This window comes from Salvelinus fontinalis, chromosome 10 (assembly GCF_029448725.1).
Source record: "Salvelinus fontinalis isolate EN_2023a chromosome 10, ASM2944872v1, whole genome shotgun sequence".
Lineage (NCBI taxonomy): Eukaryota > Metazoa > Chordata > Actinopteri > Salmoniformes > Salmonidae > Salvelinus > Salvelinus fontinalis.
Genome location: NC_074674.1, coordinates 36,196,039 through 36,213,263, shown reverse-complemented (window position 1 = coordinate 36,213,263; position 17,225 = coordinate 36,196,039). Strand labels below are relative to the sequence as shown.

At 42.2% G+C, this 17,225-nt stretch overlaps 1 protein-coding gene across 1 annotated transcript in view; it reads right to left on the bottom strand.

Moving 5' to 3' along the window:
• Positions 1-17,225, bottom strand: part of LOC129864117 (G-protein-signaling modulator 1-like) — a 63,439-nt gene that overhangs the window by 18,470 nt on the left and 27,744 nt on the right. The window contains exons 5-10 of the mRNA XM_055936732.1: positions 15,763-15,886; positions 13,766-13,881; positions 13,305-13,460; positions 12,743-12,851; positions 11,017-11,131; positions 37-107 (exon numbers count right to left, since the gene is read on the bottom strand). Coding sequence (XP_055792707.1) covers positions 37-107; positions 11,017-11,131; positions 12,743-12,851; positions 13,305-13,460; positions 13,766-13,881; positions 15,763-15,886 — 691 coding nt within the window. The remainder of the gene's footprint in view (positions 1-36; positions 108-11,016; positions 11,132-12,742; positions 12,852-13,304; positions 13,461-13,765; positions 13,882-15,762; positions 15,887-17,225) is intronic.

The window sequence follows — 17,225 nt, the reverse complement described above, 5'->3', positions numbered from 1 at the left end:
GAAATCTCATGGAATCAACAAAATGACTGTTTTTACCTTATCTGACGAGTACTTCCACAGTTCGACACTGTCCATACTGTTTCTCTTGGTAATTTTGGGTCTGGCTCCTAGAACAAAGAGGAGAGCAAAAGAGAACATCAAAGCATAAGATACCCTTTGTAAAGTTGTCAATGGACGTTTTAGTGTGTATGGATGGTTTAGTGTACCGTTTAGTACTGTAATGAATGGGGGGACAGTATTGCCCTGAGGGGGGCTTTAACCCGAGTCACCTGACCCAAGACGAACACCCTATCCACAATCCCACTTCAGAGACATAGTAACACACTCATCAAGGCTAGGGTCTTAAAGTAGGTACAGATATTTCATAAATATTGTGGCAGCGGGCAGGGAGAGGTGAGAGGAGTGGTGATTGAGGGGAGATATCTGGGTAGTCCGTTGGCTCCACCCCTGGGCCTTATTTGGACTTCCTGCCCCAACGAAGAAAGACTAACTCGTTAAGCCAGCGAGTGTTTCGGGATAAAAGGGGGAAGCAACATTCACAACGAGGCAGGGTACGAGAGAACATAGAGCATTATGAAGACAGATTACTATCTGTGAGATTACACGTTGTGACCTGGACTGTCGGACTAACCCCCTTGTGTACCGGACCGGATTGGCTGATGACCCGAGTGTGCGGATTACCCCTGGAAAACGGAACTGACAAAGGGAACGGCTTGTGGACTGTTAGGTGATTGGTGAATTCCCCCTTCTTTCCCTGTGTACGAAAATCCCTAATAAACTTACCCTTTGCATTCTAATTGTGCTACTGGTGCCTGTTTTGTTAATGACCTTAGTGATGTGGAAACCCCACACCCTTGATCTTAATACAATATGTTTTAATTTCTGATCAAATCTGGATGATCATCACAATCTATTAATACATGTAATCTAAAATGTCATCTACGTAATCCCTGAAAGTAAATATTTATTATGAGAGGACCATAAACAAACAATAACTAGTAATGCTGCATACTCCAAGAAAGGTCAAAATCTCACCTTTCTGGTAAAAATAGTTATACATTGCCGAGGTGTAGTCACTTTTGAGAACACAAGCTCAAGTACACAGTACAAATATGAAACTACGAAATATTTTATGACGTATTTCCTATTCAACACAACTGTATGGATACGGCTTGAATTGACATGTGTTTTCTAAATAGCATAATAAAATTATTAAACCACTATAAGATTCCTTATAACTCTAAAATACATATGTGTATGTTTAGTGTTAGAGAAAATGTGCTCTCTTGATCAAAACATCTGCTCCCACAACTGAACGTCACACATAGCTCTAGCTTGGCTTCCTGAACTCGTTAAGAACTTGCCTTTCATCTCATATTAAACAAAGTGTTTTTTGTTTAATCTATGAATTATTTTATCTCTGAATGTGCTACTTAGATTTCACATCCTACCTCTCACAGGCGGTCTAAATATACTACTGCGTCCGTGGGAACCAGGACTAATGCTACCAGGGCTACCCCAATTCTGACCTACGGTGCCCATAGATCCATTTATAAGCAAAAAGGTCAGTCGGAACCGCTACCAGAACCACGTGAGACCCCTAAACAAGGGACTTTACATCTAAAAGGTTTAAACAGTTTAAAAATAGTTTACAAACCCCTTATAAAGGGTGCAATAACGTTATCTTACCAATGTCTCTAACATTGATGTATTACAAAAGGTTCTGTAGGGTGACCATTCAAAAACTACATTGTTCAACCGATAAACCTTTTATAAACATAAAACCAAAACACATATCTAGACTGTTTCCCATACAGCTCAAACAGATGGTCTTGTGATGTGTGGTGAGGACGAGGTTTAGTCAGACAGCCAAGTAAAAAGACTGTGGATAAGGGGCCCTTTACGAGCCATGAATCCATAGGGAATGTTGGGCCAGGGTGTGAGCTGGACAGCCTGCACTGAGATATGGAGAATGTGTAGGGCTGGCACAATTATTGTATAACCGACAATAACTGTGAACTTTAAAAAAGTATCTTCATAATCATCTTAATATATTTATTTTAGGGGAAGGGGGATTCAACTTTATATTGAAGTAGTACTTCGCCACCATGGCCTTTTTATATTTTTATTTATTTATATATATATTTTGTTTGCCTTCACCTCCCTTATCTCACCTCACTTGCTCATATTGTATATAGACTTATTTTTCACTGTATTATTGACTGTATGTTTGTTTTACTCCATGTGTAACTATGTGTTGTTGTATGTGTCGAACTGCTTTGCTTTATCTTGGCCAGGTCGCAATTGTAAATGAGAACGTGTTCTCAATTTGCCTACCTGGTTAAATAAAGGTGAAATAAAATAAATAAAAAATAAATAGATATAGTTTACGTAATATGAGTTTGTCATTTGAAGTGGCTTTAGAGTTGGTAATCATTTTACGAGCAGAACAGCATAGTCTGGAAGAGAAGCATAATTTCCAAAAGTTCCAAACGGTTAAAACCATTCGTTTTTGAGATAGGGGTGTCATCAAGGCTGTGTTGTATTTATTACAAGCTCGCAACATTTTTCAACAAAATTGAAAATTGACAATTACCGTACCATTTGCATGACAATCGTTACCCAAAAATACACAAACGTCACAGCCCTACCGACGTACCCTGTACGTCCACTTCTGCAGACCACTTCCCATGCTTGTTCTATCTACGTAGATCTATCAGTCATGTGACACTTGGAAAGTAAAAAAATAAAACACTATGTATTTGGTTGTATTGTTAGCTATAGAATTATTTGGATTGGATTAGCAATTACATTTAGAAAGTTATGTTAATTATCATTATTCTGAACGTTTTTATTTTTGCTTCAGGAATTGACCAATAGATTTGAAACATGTGTCTGGGGCCTAATTCTTCAAAACTTGACATCTCTATTTTCATTGTGTTTCTGTTATGTGCATCAGAGAACCCATCTGTGTATTTGTTTAGGGGGGAAAATGTAATGCTTGATGATTACCATCACTCACTCTACACCGTACCCAGTATACACAACCAAATATTTTGTGTCATACATGGTCTGTGTTATGTCTGTCTGGACTGGGACATAATCACCTAACTTTATTTATCTAAAAACATATATGTTGGTTTCTTGCTGGATTTGGCTGTCCCAAATCTATCTACACTGGTTTCCTTCGGCTCTCACGTGTCCAGTGTACGGACTCACTGAAGGCCTAGTTATCTCAGACATACAAATTGTTTTGAAAAAAGTGAAAAGTCTGGGCATATAATTAAAACATTATAGAAATCATAAATCAAACGTGTAGGTTTGGTATTATACTGTCATTTGCTCATGGCTACAGAAGCTGATAGCTTGGGTGCCCCAATTTCATCAAGTTGTAAGGCCAGCATAATCATAAACTTCATTGTGGAAAAGGTGATACAGTATGTTGATATGCTTCAGTTTGCTGCCATATGACTTGTTTCACATTTGTCTCCAGCAATCATAAGGTAAAATATATATAAAGCAATTGTCATTTATATTTACAATCCCCTTATCCAAAAGACTTACTCATTTACCTAGCGCTTATCAATAGTTCTTATGAATTTATAAATGACAGTTTATGGAGAATGCTGTTATTTCTATGGGGAAAAGAAAGTAGATGTTGTTCCACTTGGAACCGACAGGTTGCTCCACCTTATTCATCTTCCATCATGTGTAAATGTGGTGAAATTATGAGGGAATTAAATCAAGGACAGAATATCTGAAGACACACTGCCACACCTTATTTTTTTTAATCTCCACCCTAAATTAATAGCAGGTTAATAGCAAGGTCAGAAAAAGTGTAGAGAGAAAAGTGCATTAAAAGGGAATGATTTACGGTGGCTTAACTCCGATTGGAATTCCCTCAAATCAATAGACACAACACAGTCCGAAATTACATACTAGTTTGACAATTTGCAAATAGTAAGGCATAAAGTTATTCTTGCATAGAAAACACTAAGCACCAATGAATCGCAAACTACAATACTCCAAACGTCATCACCATTATAACAACCTGAATGTCTGTCTTCTCATTGTATTTCCATTTTGCGAGGTGGCAGTGCCAGGGCTGGGTCCCACCTAACCACAGTCTGTACAGCATGGGCCTGCTGATCCAAACAGACCGTCTCTGTCTCAAATAAACATCCAACACGTCCTCTCCATACACAGAGCAGGGCTATGTCCACCTGACTAACCCTTTCCTCCCAAACCGGACTCAATAGAAGATGCAATTGACCGGAATTACCTCAAGTGACCTCAAACAATGACCACTCAACGTTCCATCTATCAGTCTATCTTCATTAGATTATTTCTCACATGGTCCCTTCATCTTTCTCCTGTCATAGCCTTAAAACATTGCCGTTCTCTAGGAATATACAGAGTATATTGCCTGAATATTTTTTAAACAATATATCACAATGACATAAATGGGTAACAAAAAGACAATACATGGATTTCCTCTCAACTCTTACTACATGTAGAATTGCAGGGTGTGTCATTTGTATAACCGTACGTGAATGAGTAACAGTGCATGTCTGTCTGGGAGAAACATTAAAACCCATTCACATCCTTTTACTATATTTAGTACAATATCAAAATGCGCCACTGAACAATTTATGTAAATCCATGAAATTTGGTGTCAACATAGTTAGTACAAGTGTCTAGGCAGGCCACATTGAAATGTTAAGATTGATTGTCATTATCTAATTTCCAGTATCAAAATTGAGAAAATATAAAGAATCATTCAAATGACTTTTCCAAATTAAATTGTTTAAAAGCATATATTATTGTTAATTGACCTATTCCAAGCCCAAATATACTAAATATACAGTATGATTCAACTCATTGTCATTTGTAAAACTACAGACGTTTCTGTATTGAACTATATTTAGTCTTTGTATAAGTGCGGTTACAATTTTTTTCACGTCACAAATTAAGTCATGTGATTACATGTTCCAATGGTCATATATTAATGAATAATTTTTGGTGTATAGATTGTCCGGACCAATATATAAATATATATATACTTTCGAAATATACAGCACATTTGGAAAGTGTTCAACCTCTTCCCTTTTTGCACATTTTGTTACGTTACAGCCTTATTCTAAAATGGAGGAAATAACACATTTTACTCTTCAATCTACACACAATACCCCATAATAACGAAGCCAAAACAGGTTTTATACATTTTTGCAAATGTATTAAAAATAACAAACAGAAACACCTTATTTACATAAGTATTCATAGCCTTTGCTATGAGACTCAAAATTGAGTTCAGGTGCATCCGTTTCCATTGATCATCCTTGAGATGTTTCTATAACTTGATTGGAGTCCACCTGTGGGAAATTCAATTGATTGGACATGATTTGGAAAGGCAAATACCAGTCTATATAAGGTCCCACAGTTGACAGAGCATGTCAGAGCAAAAACCAAGCTATGAGGTCGAAGGAATTGCCCGTGGAGCTCCGAGACAGGATTGTGTCGAGGCACAGATCTGGGGTAGAGAACTAAAAAGGTTATTCAGCTTTGAAGGTCCCCAAGAACACAGTGGCCTCCATTATACTTAAATGAAATAAGTTTGCAACCACCAACACTCTTCCTAGAGCTGGATGCCCGGCCAAACTGAGCTTTTCGGGGGAGAAGGGCCTTGGTCAGGCTGGTGACCAAGAACCCGATGGTCACTATGACAGAACTCCAAAGTTTCTCTGTGGAGATGGTTGTCTTTCTGGAAGGTTTTCCCAACTCAGCAGCACTCCACCAATCAGGCTTTTATGATAGAGTGGCCAGATGGAAGCCACTCAATAAAAAAGGCACATGACAGCACGCTTGGAGTTTGCCAAAAGGCACCTAAAGGACTCTCAGACCATGAGAAACAACATTCTATGGTCTGATAAAACCAATATTGAACTCTTTGGCTTGAATGCCAAGCGTCACGTCTGGAGGAAACCTGGCATCATCCCGACGGTGAAGCATGGTGGTGGCAGCATCATGCTGTGGGCATGTTTTTCAGCAACAGAGACTGGGAGACTAGTCGAGCGAAAGATGAACGGAGCAAAGTACAGAGAGATCCTTGTTGAAAACTTGCTTCAGAATGCTCTGGACTTCAGACTGGGGGCGAAGGTTCACTAAGCACACAGCCAAGACAACGCAGGAGGGGCTTCGAGACAAGTCTCTGAATGTCCTTAAGTGGTCCAGCAAGAGCCCGGAATTGAACACGATCTAAAATCTCTGGATAGACCTAAAAATAGCTGTGCAGCAACGCACCCATCCAACCTGATAGAGCTTGAGAGGATCTGCAGAGAAGAATGGGATAAACTCCAAGCTTGTAGCTTCATACCAAAGAAGACACGAGGCTGTAATCGCTGCCAAAAGGTGCTTCAACAAAGTACTGAGTAAAGGGTCTGAATATTTATGTAAATGTGATATTTTTGTGGGGGGGGGGGGTTTATTGTAAATTTGCTCAAATGTATAAAAACCTGTGTTTGCTTTGTCATTATGGGGTATTGTGTGTAGATTGATCGAAACTATTTAATACATTTTAGAATAAGGCTGTAATGTAACAAAATGTGGAAAAAGTCACAGGGTCTGAATACTTTCTGAATGCGGACAAGCTATACATCAAAAATTAAGATCTGACCATTTGAACGTGTATTGAACATGTATTCACAGCATATGCAAATCCAATGTAAATCAATGGAGCGGGAGAGAGGATTTCTTTCGATATTTATATATGTGTATGTATATATATTTAAAAATTATATATAAAAATGGTCCTGACTATCTACATTCCAAAAATTACGATTTGATCATTTGAAGATGTTTTCACAGGACTTAATTCATGAAATGTGCCAAAAACAGTAACCTCAAGTCTCCAAAGACTAAATTCATTACAATATCAAAAACTCACATTGCAGACAAACGCTTTGGCCGATTTAGAACATTTCTTCAGATTTGTCCATCATTAAGTTCAGAGAACCTGTGTACTAAAGGAAATGATACATTTCCGTTATGGACATGAATGGGTTAACTTATTTCCTTTACACTTGGCAACTTCAACCTCCCGATGTTTGCCTTTGATTTATTTATTTTATTTCCCCTCCTTGCCTCTTTTGACCTCACCCTTTCCCAATCCCCTCCAACTCACAAGGCAGGCAATACGCTTGACATCATCTTTACTAGAGGCTTCTAGCCTACTAATCTCATTGCAACACCCCTGCAGTTCTCTGATCACTCATTTGTTTCCTTTTCTGTCACCCTTTCCTCCAACCTTAACCACTCAGCTCCTACTCAGATGGATGCGCTGTTGCAATCTTCACTTTCTCTCTCCCAGCACTCTCTCCTTTTCTATTCTATCATCTCTCCGTTCTGCTAAATCCTTCTCCCTCCTGATTCTGCCTCTTTGACCCTACTCTCCTCCCTTTCCGCATCCTATGACTCACACTGTCCCCTTTCCTCCCGGCCGGCTCGGCCCTCCCCTCCTGCTCAGTGGCTGAGTGACCCATTGCGAGCGTACAGAACAGGGCTGCTGGCAGCTGAGCGGAAATGGAGCAAAACAAAACTTCCGGAGGACCTATTATCCTTTACTCCCTCCTCTCTACCTTCTCATCTTCTGTATCCACTGCTAAAGCCACTTTCTACCACTCTAAATGTCAAGCTTCTGCCTCTAAACCTAGGAAACTATTTTCTATCTTATCCTCCCTCCTTAACCCTCCACCCCTCCCTCTCTGCAGTCGACTTTGTCAATCACTTCGAAAAGAAGGTTGACAACATCCGCTACTCAATCACCTATTGAGTCCACTGGTCTCACTCACACAGTACTACCCTACGTCTTGACCTCTTTCTCCCCGCTCTCTCCAGATGACATCCTGTGACTAGTGAGGCCTGGCCGCCCGACAACCTGCCCGATGACTTCGACATCGTAAACCATCAGATCCTCCTTTCCACCCTCTCAGGGCTAGGCGTCTCAGGCTCTGCACACTATTGGATTGCATCCTACCTGCCAGGCTGCTCCTACTACGTGACGTGGAGAGAATCTGTGTCTGCACCAAATACTCTCGCTACTGGTGTCCAACAGGGCTTGGTTCTAGGCCCTCTTCTCTCTATAAACCAACTCACTCGGCTCCATCCTCTCCTCACACGGTCTCTCCCATCATTTCAATTGCGAATGACACAACTACTTTTCTCTTTCCCCCTTCTGACACATAGGTGGCGACATGCATCTCTGCGTGCCTGGCAGAAATTTCAACTTGGATGTCGGCCCACCACCAAGACAGAGCTGCTCTTTGCCCCGGGGAAGACCTGCCCGATCTAAGACCTCTCCATCATGGTTGACAACTCCAGTGTCACACTCCCAGAGTACAAAGAATCTTGGCGTGACCCTGGACAACACCGTCCTTCTCTGCAAACATCAAAGCAGTGACTCGCTCCTGCAGGGTCATGCTCTACAACATCCATAGAGTACAACCCTACCTCACACCGGAAGCGGCGCAGGTCCTAATCCAGGCACTTGTCCTCTCCTGTCTGGACTACTGCAACTCGTTGTTGGCTGGGCTCCCCGCTTGTGCCAGCAAATCCTTGCAACTTATCCAGAATGCTGCAGCCTGCCTGGTTTTCAACCTTCCGAAATTCTCATGTCACCCCGCTCCTCCCCACACTCCACTGGTTTCCAGTCGAAGCTTGCCTTCACCACAAGACCATGGTGCTTACCTACGGAACAGCAAAAGGAACTGCCCCACCCTACCTTCAGGCTATGCTCAAACCCTACACCCCAACCCGAGCACTCCATTCTGCCACCTCCGGTCTCTTGGCCCTCCAACCCCTACAGGGGGGAACACCCGCTCAGTCCAGTCCATGCTCTCCTCTGTCCTGGCACCCTAATGGTGGAACCAGCTTCCCCTTGAAGCTGGGACAGCAGAGTCCCTGCCCATCTTCCGAAAACATCTGAAAACCTACCTCTTCAAAAAGTATCTTGACCCCCCCAGCCCCTTTCTAGCTCTGACTCTACTGACAGCTACTTTATTGGGGAAAATGTCCTTTTCATGCCTGTGATATGTGGTTGTCCCACCTAGCTAACTTAAGATGAATGCACTAACTATGTCGCTCTGGATAAGAGCATCTGCTAAATGACTCCATCCTCTGATCCGCGATGGATTGAATCCAATCTCAGAACGATCGAGCTGAAATGATGACTATACTTCTACAGAAGTCCTTTTAGAGGGGCATACATAATGCATTCACTAAGATGCATTATCAGCAGAGAAGGATTCTGTTGACAGAAGCACAATGAGACATTACTCCTCATACATAATTTATCTAAGCCCGTGGCTCTGCGAAGGACAAATGTATGCATTCTCTAAAGCTTATTCTGAGCTTTGCAAAACTTAATCCACCTCTGACATATACATACATCTCCCTCAACCAATTGAATAAAGAATAGGTTATAGAATTTCACAGAAGCCTTCTCAAGTATGCATTCAAACCGCTTGACTATTCTTTACAGATCCATAGCAACTAGAAGGGCAAAGTGTCCAATACCATTTACGGTACATTCAAATAATTCAAAGGCTTACCTCATACTCTGAAGAGCTATGGTAAAGTAATTGTTGTCAGTCACATAAATTGAAAATAAACTGTTGCTATAATTGTTATTAGTCTATAGTTTAATTCCATTTGCAGCGTCCAATAAGTATCCTGTGAGAACCCATCACAGGTCCAGCATCTCTCTCTCTCTCAACTCAAGAGTTTGGCTGGAGGAGTGGTGGGATGTTTTCCTTCTGAGCGTGTGTGTGTGTGTGTGTGTGTGTGTGCGAGAGTGTGCCCGGGATTGTGTGAGGGCGGGGTGTGGTATGGAGATGGAGAGCGAGCTGGGCAGTGCCTCTGCATGTCAAAAACAGAAAATACTATATAGGGCTTTCCATGTTGATAATTATTAGTACTGTGGTCATTAGTATCACCCAGAAAAGGTGTGTCTGGGTCGGTTATCAAAAGAAATATAACCATCCCCTTTAGTTTGTTTTTGTATTTCTTATCCACATAGGGATTAACTCATGTTTAAAACATTTAAATCTACTCAAATAAACAACAAAAATAGATTAATTTGGACTGTTAGTTCAGAATGGATTGATTTTAGAGCTCCAGGTAGAATTAACCCTATAAGGCTCGTATCTACCCTCAAATCCTACACTGAACCATCAAGGGAACAAACACACATCTAGAATCAAACCAATATCTATGGGTTAACCTTATCCTTTTCCAAAAAAGACTCCAGTGGTCATCATTTATGTATAAATTTGTTCTCCTTTGTTTTTAGGTTCCAGGGGGCATATGTGGTCCAAAGTTGGGAGCATTCACCACTACACCAGACTCTGGCACGTGGTCATAATTTCTATACTGTTAAGCTTAACATAGGCTTCCAAGTTGAAACAGTTTGCACATTTATTGGTTTGTTTTGGTGTTTGGTAGTTATTTTTTGGGGCTGTTCAAACACAAATGGCAAGCTGAAGTTCGGGTGTGCGAAAGTCTCAGACTCTTTGTCTGGGATTGGTCAACAGTAGGGATTCCCCAATGAAGTGTTTGTTGTCATTCAACGACAGACTAGTTTTCATGTAAAAAAAAAATCGCTTGAGAAACACTGCACCAAACATCTTAGTTCGACGTAAAATTGCACGACTAAGACCTCCTCGGCAAAAACATCCAAATTCATAACAGATTTCTTGAGTTATCTTAGATTAATTCTGACTATTTTGAGGAAGTGTACTGGCTATGTTGTTTATACGGCATCTCAAGAGGGATAAACAGTAATATTGTCGCTTTCTTCTCGTTTTTAAAGCAAAGTTATTTTAAGGGAGTATGCGAGCACAAACGATTACTTCGCCTAGCCTAGGAGCAAACCGAACCTATGTATGCGAAAGCCTTAAGTCTCCCTCTCACACTGAAAATACAAGTTCAGGGTAGAACCATAGAAGGAAATCTCCCTCATACCTTGCACCTCAAACTCTGACCCGCAGGGTGAAAGGTCACTCTCGTTGACCCCCAGAGCCTCCATCAGCTGCTCCACATTCATCCTGGCAGTCAACTCGCCATTCCTGTCCCCAATCTGAGAGAGGGAGAAGGGAAAGAGAAAAATACCTTGTTGACTGTAGGTGTATGGGATTTCACTTTCTGTCTGATAATTGTTAGTCTGATAATATCAACGGCAAATAAACTCAGCAAAAAAAGAAACTGACCTTTTTCAGGACACGGTCTTTCAAAGATAATTCGTAAAAATCCAAATAACTTCACAGATCTTCATTGTAAATGGTTTAAAGACCGTTTCCCATGCCTGTTCAATGAACCATAAACAATGTCGTTAAGACACTAACAGTTTACAGACGATAGGCAATTAAGGTCACAGATATGAAAATTTAGGACACTAAAGAGGCCTTTCTACTGACTGAGAAACACCAAAAAAAAGATGCCCAGGGTCCCTGCTCATCTGCGTGAACGTGCCTTAGGCATGCCGCAAGGAGGCATGAGGACTGCAGATGTGGCCAGGGCAATAAATTGCCATGTCTGTACTGTGAGATGCCTAAAACAGTGCTACAGGGAGACAGGACGGACAGCTGATCGTCCTCGCAGTGGCAGACCACGTGTAACAACACCTGCACAGGATCGGTACATCCGAACATCACAGCTGCGGGACAGGTACAGGATGGCAACAACTGCGCAATCCCTCCATCAGTGCTCAGACTGTCCGCAATAGGCTGAGAGAAGCTGGACTGAGGGCTTGTAGGCCTGTTGTAAAGGCAGGTTCTCACCAGACATCACCGGCAACAACGTCACCTATGGACACAAACCCACCGTCGCTGGACCAGACAGGACTGGCAAAAAGTGCTCTTCACTGATGAGTCGCGGTTTTGTCTCACCAGGGGTGATGGTCGGATTTGCGTATATCGTCGAAGGAATGGGCATTACACCGAGGCCTGTTCTCTAGAGCGGAATCGATTTGGAGGTGGAGGGTCCGTCATGGTCTGGGGCGGTGTGTCACAGCATCATCGGACTGAGCTTGTTGTCATTGCAGGCAATCTCAACGTTGTGCGTTACAAGAAGGACGTCCTCCTCCCTCATGTGGTACACTTCCTGCAGGCTCATCCTGACATGACCCTCCAGCATGACAATGCCACCAGCCATACTGCTCGTTCTGTGCATGATTTCCTGCAAGACAGGAATGTCAGTGTTCTGCCATGGCCAGTGAAGGGCCCGGATCTCAATCCCATTGAGCACGTCTGGGACCTGTTGGATCGGAGGGTGAGGGCTAGGGCCATTCCCCCCAGAAATGTCTGGGAACTTGCAGGTGCCTTGGTGGAAGAGTGGGGTAACATCTCACAGCAAGAACTGGCACATCTGGTGCAGTCCATGAGGAGGAGATGCACTGCAGTACTTAATGCAGCTGTTGGCCACACCAGATACTGCCTGTTACTTTTGATTTTGACCCCCCCTTTGTTCAGGGACACATCATTTAATTTCTGTTAGTCACATGTCTGTGGAACTTGTTCAGTTTATGTCTCAGTTGTTGAATCTTGTTATGTTCATACAAATATTTACACATGTTAAGTTTGCTGAAAATAAACGCAGTTGACAGTTAGAGGACGTTTCTTTTTTTGCTGAGTTTATATTGGTCTGAAAATGAACTTCAGAGTAATATAACTCCTTAAAATTCAGTGGTTACCTCTCTGGAGATATCCAGGTGTTTGCGGGCATAGTGCAGGGCCTGGCGATGATTCCCTAAAGACACATAGGCATTTCCCAGACTCCAGCAGGCACGGCCCTCTCCAACCCTATCAAAACATAGTTAGAGACGGAACAAATCAAATAGCATAAAATAAGCATGGTAAGGTTTTAAGGTTTGTGTGGATGTCAGTGGAGCCTGCTGAGGGGAGGACGGCTCATAATAATGGCTGGAATGGAGCAAATGGAATGGCATCAAACAATGTGCTTGATGCATCCGATACCATTCTATTGATTCTGCACCATTCATTACCACGAGTGAGTCCTCCCAAATTAAGGTGCCACCAACCTCCTGTGGTGCTTGTGTGGAAGTGTGTGTGTGTGTGTGTGTGTGTGTGTGTGTGTGTGTGTGTGTGTGTGTGTGTGTGTGTGTGTGTGTGTGTGTGTGTGTGTGTGTGTGTGTGTGTGTGTGTGTGTGTGTGTGTGTGTGTGTGTGTGTGTGTGTGTGTGTGTGTGTGTGTGTGTGTGTCTGCATGCGAGTGTGCATATAGGTGTGTGTGTACCTGTCAGTGAGCTCCTGGGCTATGAGGAGGTGTTTGAGGTGGTAGTCTATGGCTCTCTCGTACTGCTGCAGCAAAGTGTATGTGTTCCCCAGGCTGTAACACGCCTGGGCCTCCATCACCTGGTCCTTTAACTGGCGAGACAGCTGCAGAGTTTTCCTGGATGGAACAGGGAGAGGGGGGAGAAGGAGAGCGAAAGGGAGAGGAAATGAGATGTATGCAGAGGGGGAGAGGGTGATGAATGGAAAAAAAGGAGAACAGTGATATTTAAAGTTTGATAATGTGTTTTTTACTATCCCACACACAATTCCAACAATTTATTTTCAAATGTAGTTTTTTTTCATACATTATATTGATCTAAAACATTATTAAATTTGAATGCATGCAGGTAATTCAACGCTCTGAGCGTCATTGGTTGATATACATTATGTCCAGTAGGTGTCAGTGTAGTAGGCTCTTCTAACCTGTAGTACTCAGTGGCAGTGTTGAACTGGCCCAGGAAAATCAGAGCATTGCCAAGGTTACTATAGGCTCTACGTTCTGCTGCTTTGTCACCGAACTCCTTGGCAATGGAAAGTCTCTGTGAACAAAATAAAGTTGATATATTTTCTTGGATATGTACTGTACAGTCGTGGCCAAAAGTTTTGAGAATGACACAAATATTAATTTCCACAAAGTTTGCTGCTTCAGTGTCTTTAGATATTTTTGTCAGATGTTACTATGGAATACTGAAGTATAATTACAAGCATTTCATAAGTGTCAAAGGCTTTTATTGACAATTACATGAAGTTGATGCAAAGAGTCAATATTTGCAGTGTTGACCCTTCTTTTTCAAGACCTCTGCAATCCGCCCTGGCATGCTGTCAATTAACTTCTGGGCCACATCCTGACTGATGGCAGACAATCTTTGCATAATCAATGCTTGGAGTTTGTCAGAATTTGTGGGTTTTTGTTTGTCCATCTGCCTCTTGAGGATTGACCACAAGTTCTCAATGGGATTAAGGTCTGGGGAGTTCTGGCCATGGACCCAAAATATCAATGTTTTGTTCCCCGAGCCACTTAGTTATCACTTTTGCCTTATGGCAAGGTGCTCCATCATGCTGGAAAAGGCATTGTTTGTCACCAAACTGTTCCTGGATGGTTGGGAGAAGTTGCTCTCGGAGGATGTGTTGGTACCATTCTTTATTCATGGCTGTGTTCTTAGGCAAAATTGTGAGTGAGCCCAACCCCACACATGAATGGTCTCAGGATGCTTTACTGTTGGCATGACACAGGACTGATGATAGTGCTCACCCTGTCTTCACCGGAAAAGCTTTTTTCCGGATGCCCCAAACAACCGGAAAGGGGATTCAGAGAAAATGACTTTACCCCAGTCCTCAGCAGTCCAATCCCTGTACCTTTTGCAGAATATCAGTCTGTCCCTGATGTTTTTCCTGGAGAGAAGTGGCTTCTTTGCTGCCCTTCTTGACACCAGGCCATCCTCCAAAAGTCTTTGCCTCACTGTGCGTGCAGATGCACTCACACCTACCTGCTGCCATTCCTGAGCAAGCTCTGTACTGGTGGTGCCCTGATCCCGCAGCTGAATCAACTTTAGGAGACGGTCCTGGCGCTTGCTGGACTTTCTTGGCGCCCTGAAGCCTTCTTCACAACAATTTAACCGCTCTCCTTGAAGTTCTTGATGATCCGATAAATGTTGATTTAGGTGCAATCTTCCTGGCAGCAATATCCTTGCCTGTGAAGCTTTTTTTGTGCAAAGCAATGATGATGGCACGTGTTTCCTTGCAGGTAACCATGATTAACAGAGGAAGAACAATGATTCCAAGCACCACCCTCTTTTTGAAGCTTCCAGTCTGTTATTCGAACTCAATCAGCATGACAGAGTGATCTCCAGCCTTGTCATCGTCAACACTCACACCTGTGTTAACGAGAGAATCACTGACATGATGTCAGCTGGTCCTTTTGTGGCAGGGCTGAAATGCAGTGGAAATGTTTTGGGGGGATTCAGTTAATTTGCATGGCAAAGAGGGATTTTGCAATTAATTGCAATTCATCTGATCACGCTTCATAACATTCTGGAGTATATGCGAATTGCCATCACACAAACTGAGGCAGCAGACTTTGTGAAAATTAATAGTTGTGTCATTCTCAAAACTTTTGGCCACGACTATGTGACTATATTGTTGGCCTTGACTAGTCTTTACCCTATAGATGGAAAAAATATTGTGTTGCGAAACTGATACTTGTTTGTCTTGTAAGTACGTCATACACTTACATTGAGCTCATTCACAAAGACAAAGACAAGTGTCTCTTATGTGTTTTCACCCAGGGGGGAAATGATCTAGTGTGAAAACACCTTCCATTAATTGTTATCGCACACTATTGTGTCTGTGTGTGTGTGTATATATCTCTTTACTCGTACATCATATGACATTGACTAAAATCCCAGGGATATGTATCTCACCTGTCTGTGGAATTTGATGGCCTCCACAAAATTTCCCAACAGGTAGTGGGTGTTGCCTAGGTTACCAAAGGCCCTCCCCTGAGCAGCTCTGTCCCCCAGCTCTTTGACCAGACACAGGTTCATCCTTTAGTAGAGAGGAGGACTTGAGTTTGTTACAAAATTGTGTTTTACACAAAGTCACATTTTTGTTGTCTTGGAGTGAACATTCTACAGTGCCTTCAGAAAGTATTCACACCCCTCAACTTTATCCACACTTTGTTGTAGCACAGCCTGATTTTACAATGGATTAAATTGAAAAAACAATTGTCACTGGCCTACACACAATACCTCATAATGTCAAAGTGGAATTATGTGTTTTGACATTTTTACAAATTAATAAAAAATGAAAACCTCAACTGTCCTGAGTCAATAAGTATTCAATCCCTTTGTTATGGCAAGCCTAAGTAGATACGTTCAGGAGTAATAATTTGCTTAACAAGTCACATATTAAGTCGCATGGACTCACTCTGTGTGCAATAATAATGTTTAACATGATCTCTGTACCCCACACATACAATTATCTGTACCGTCCCTCACTCGAGCAGTGAATTTCAAATCACAGATTCAACCACAAAGACCAGGAATGTTTTCTAATGCCTCGCAAAGAAGGGCACCTATTGGTAGATGGTTAAAAAAACACTTTGAACATGGGGAAGTTATTAATTACGCTTTGGATGGTGTATCAATACACCCATTAAACAAAGATACAGGCGTCCTTCCTAACTCCGTTGCCGGTGAGGAAAGAAACAGCTCAGGGATTTCACCATGAATCCAATGGTGACTTTAAAACAGTTACAGATTTGAATGGCTGTGATAGGAGAACACAAAGGATGTCACGTTCCTGACCTATTTCTGTTAGTTTGTTGTATGTGTTAGTTGGTCAGGACGTGAGTTTGGGTGGGCATTCTATGTTGTCTGTTTCTATGTTGGTTTAAGGGTTGCCTGGTATGGCTCTCAATTAGAGGCAGGTGTTTGGCGTTCCTCTAATTGAGAGTCATATTTAGGTAGGTTGTTTCACAGTGTTCGTTGTGGGTGGTTGTCTCCTGTGTCAGTGTCTGTATGTTACGCCACACGGGACTGTTCCGGTTTTTGTTAGTTCGTTCGTTTTATTTAGTCTGTTTTCCTGGTGCATGCGTTCTTCACGTTGTATGTAAGTTCGTGTCCAGGTCTGTCTACATTTGTTTATTTGTTTTGTAATTATTCAAGTGTTTGTCGTGTTTTTCCGTTTTGTTTAATAAATCATTATGTATCCACAACCCGCTGCACGTTGGTCAAATCCCTGCTACTCCTCTTCGGATGAGAAGGAGGAAGCCAATTACAGAACCACCCACCAAACCCAGATCAAGCAGCGGGTTAAATGGACAACAACGACAGCGCACAAAGCAGGATTTATGGTCTTGGGAGGAGATCATGGAAGGAAAAGG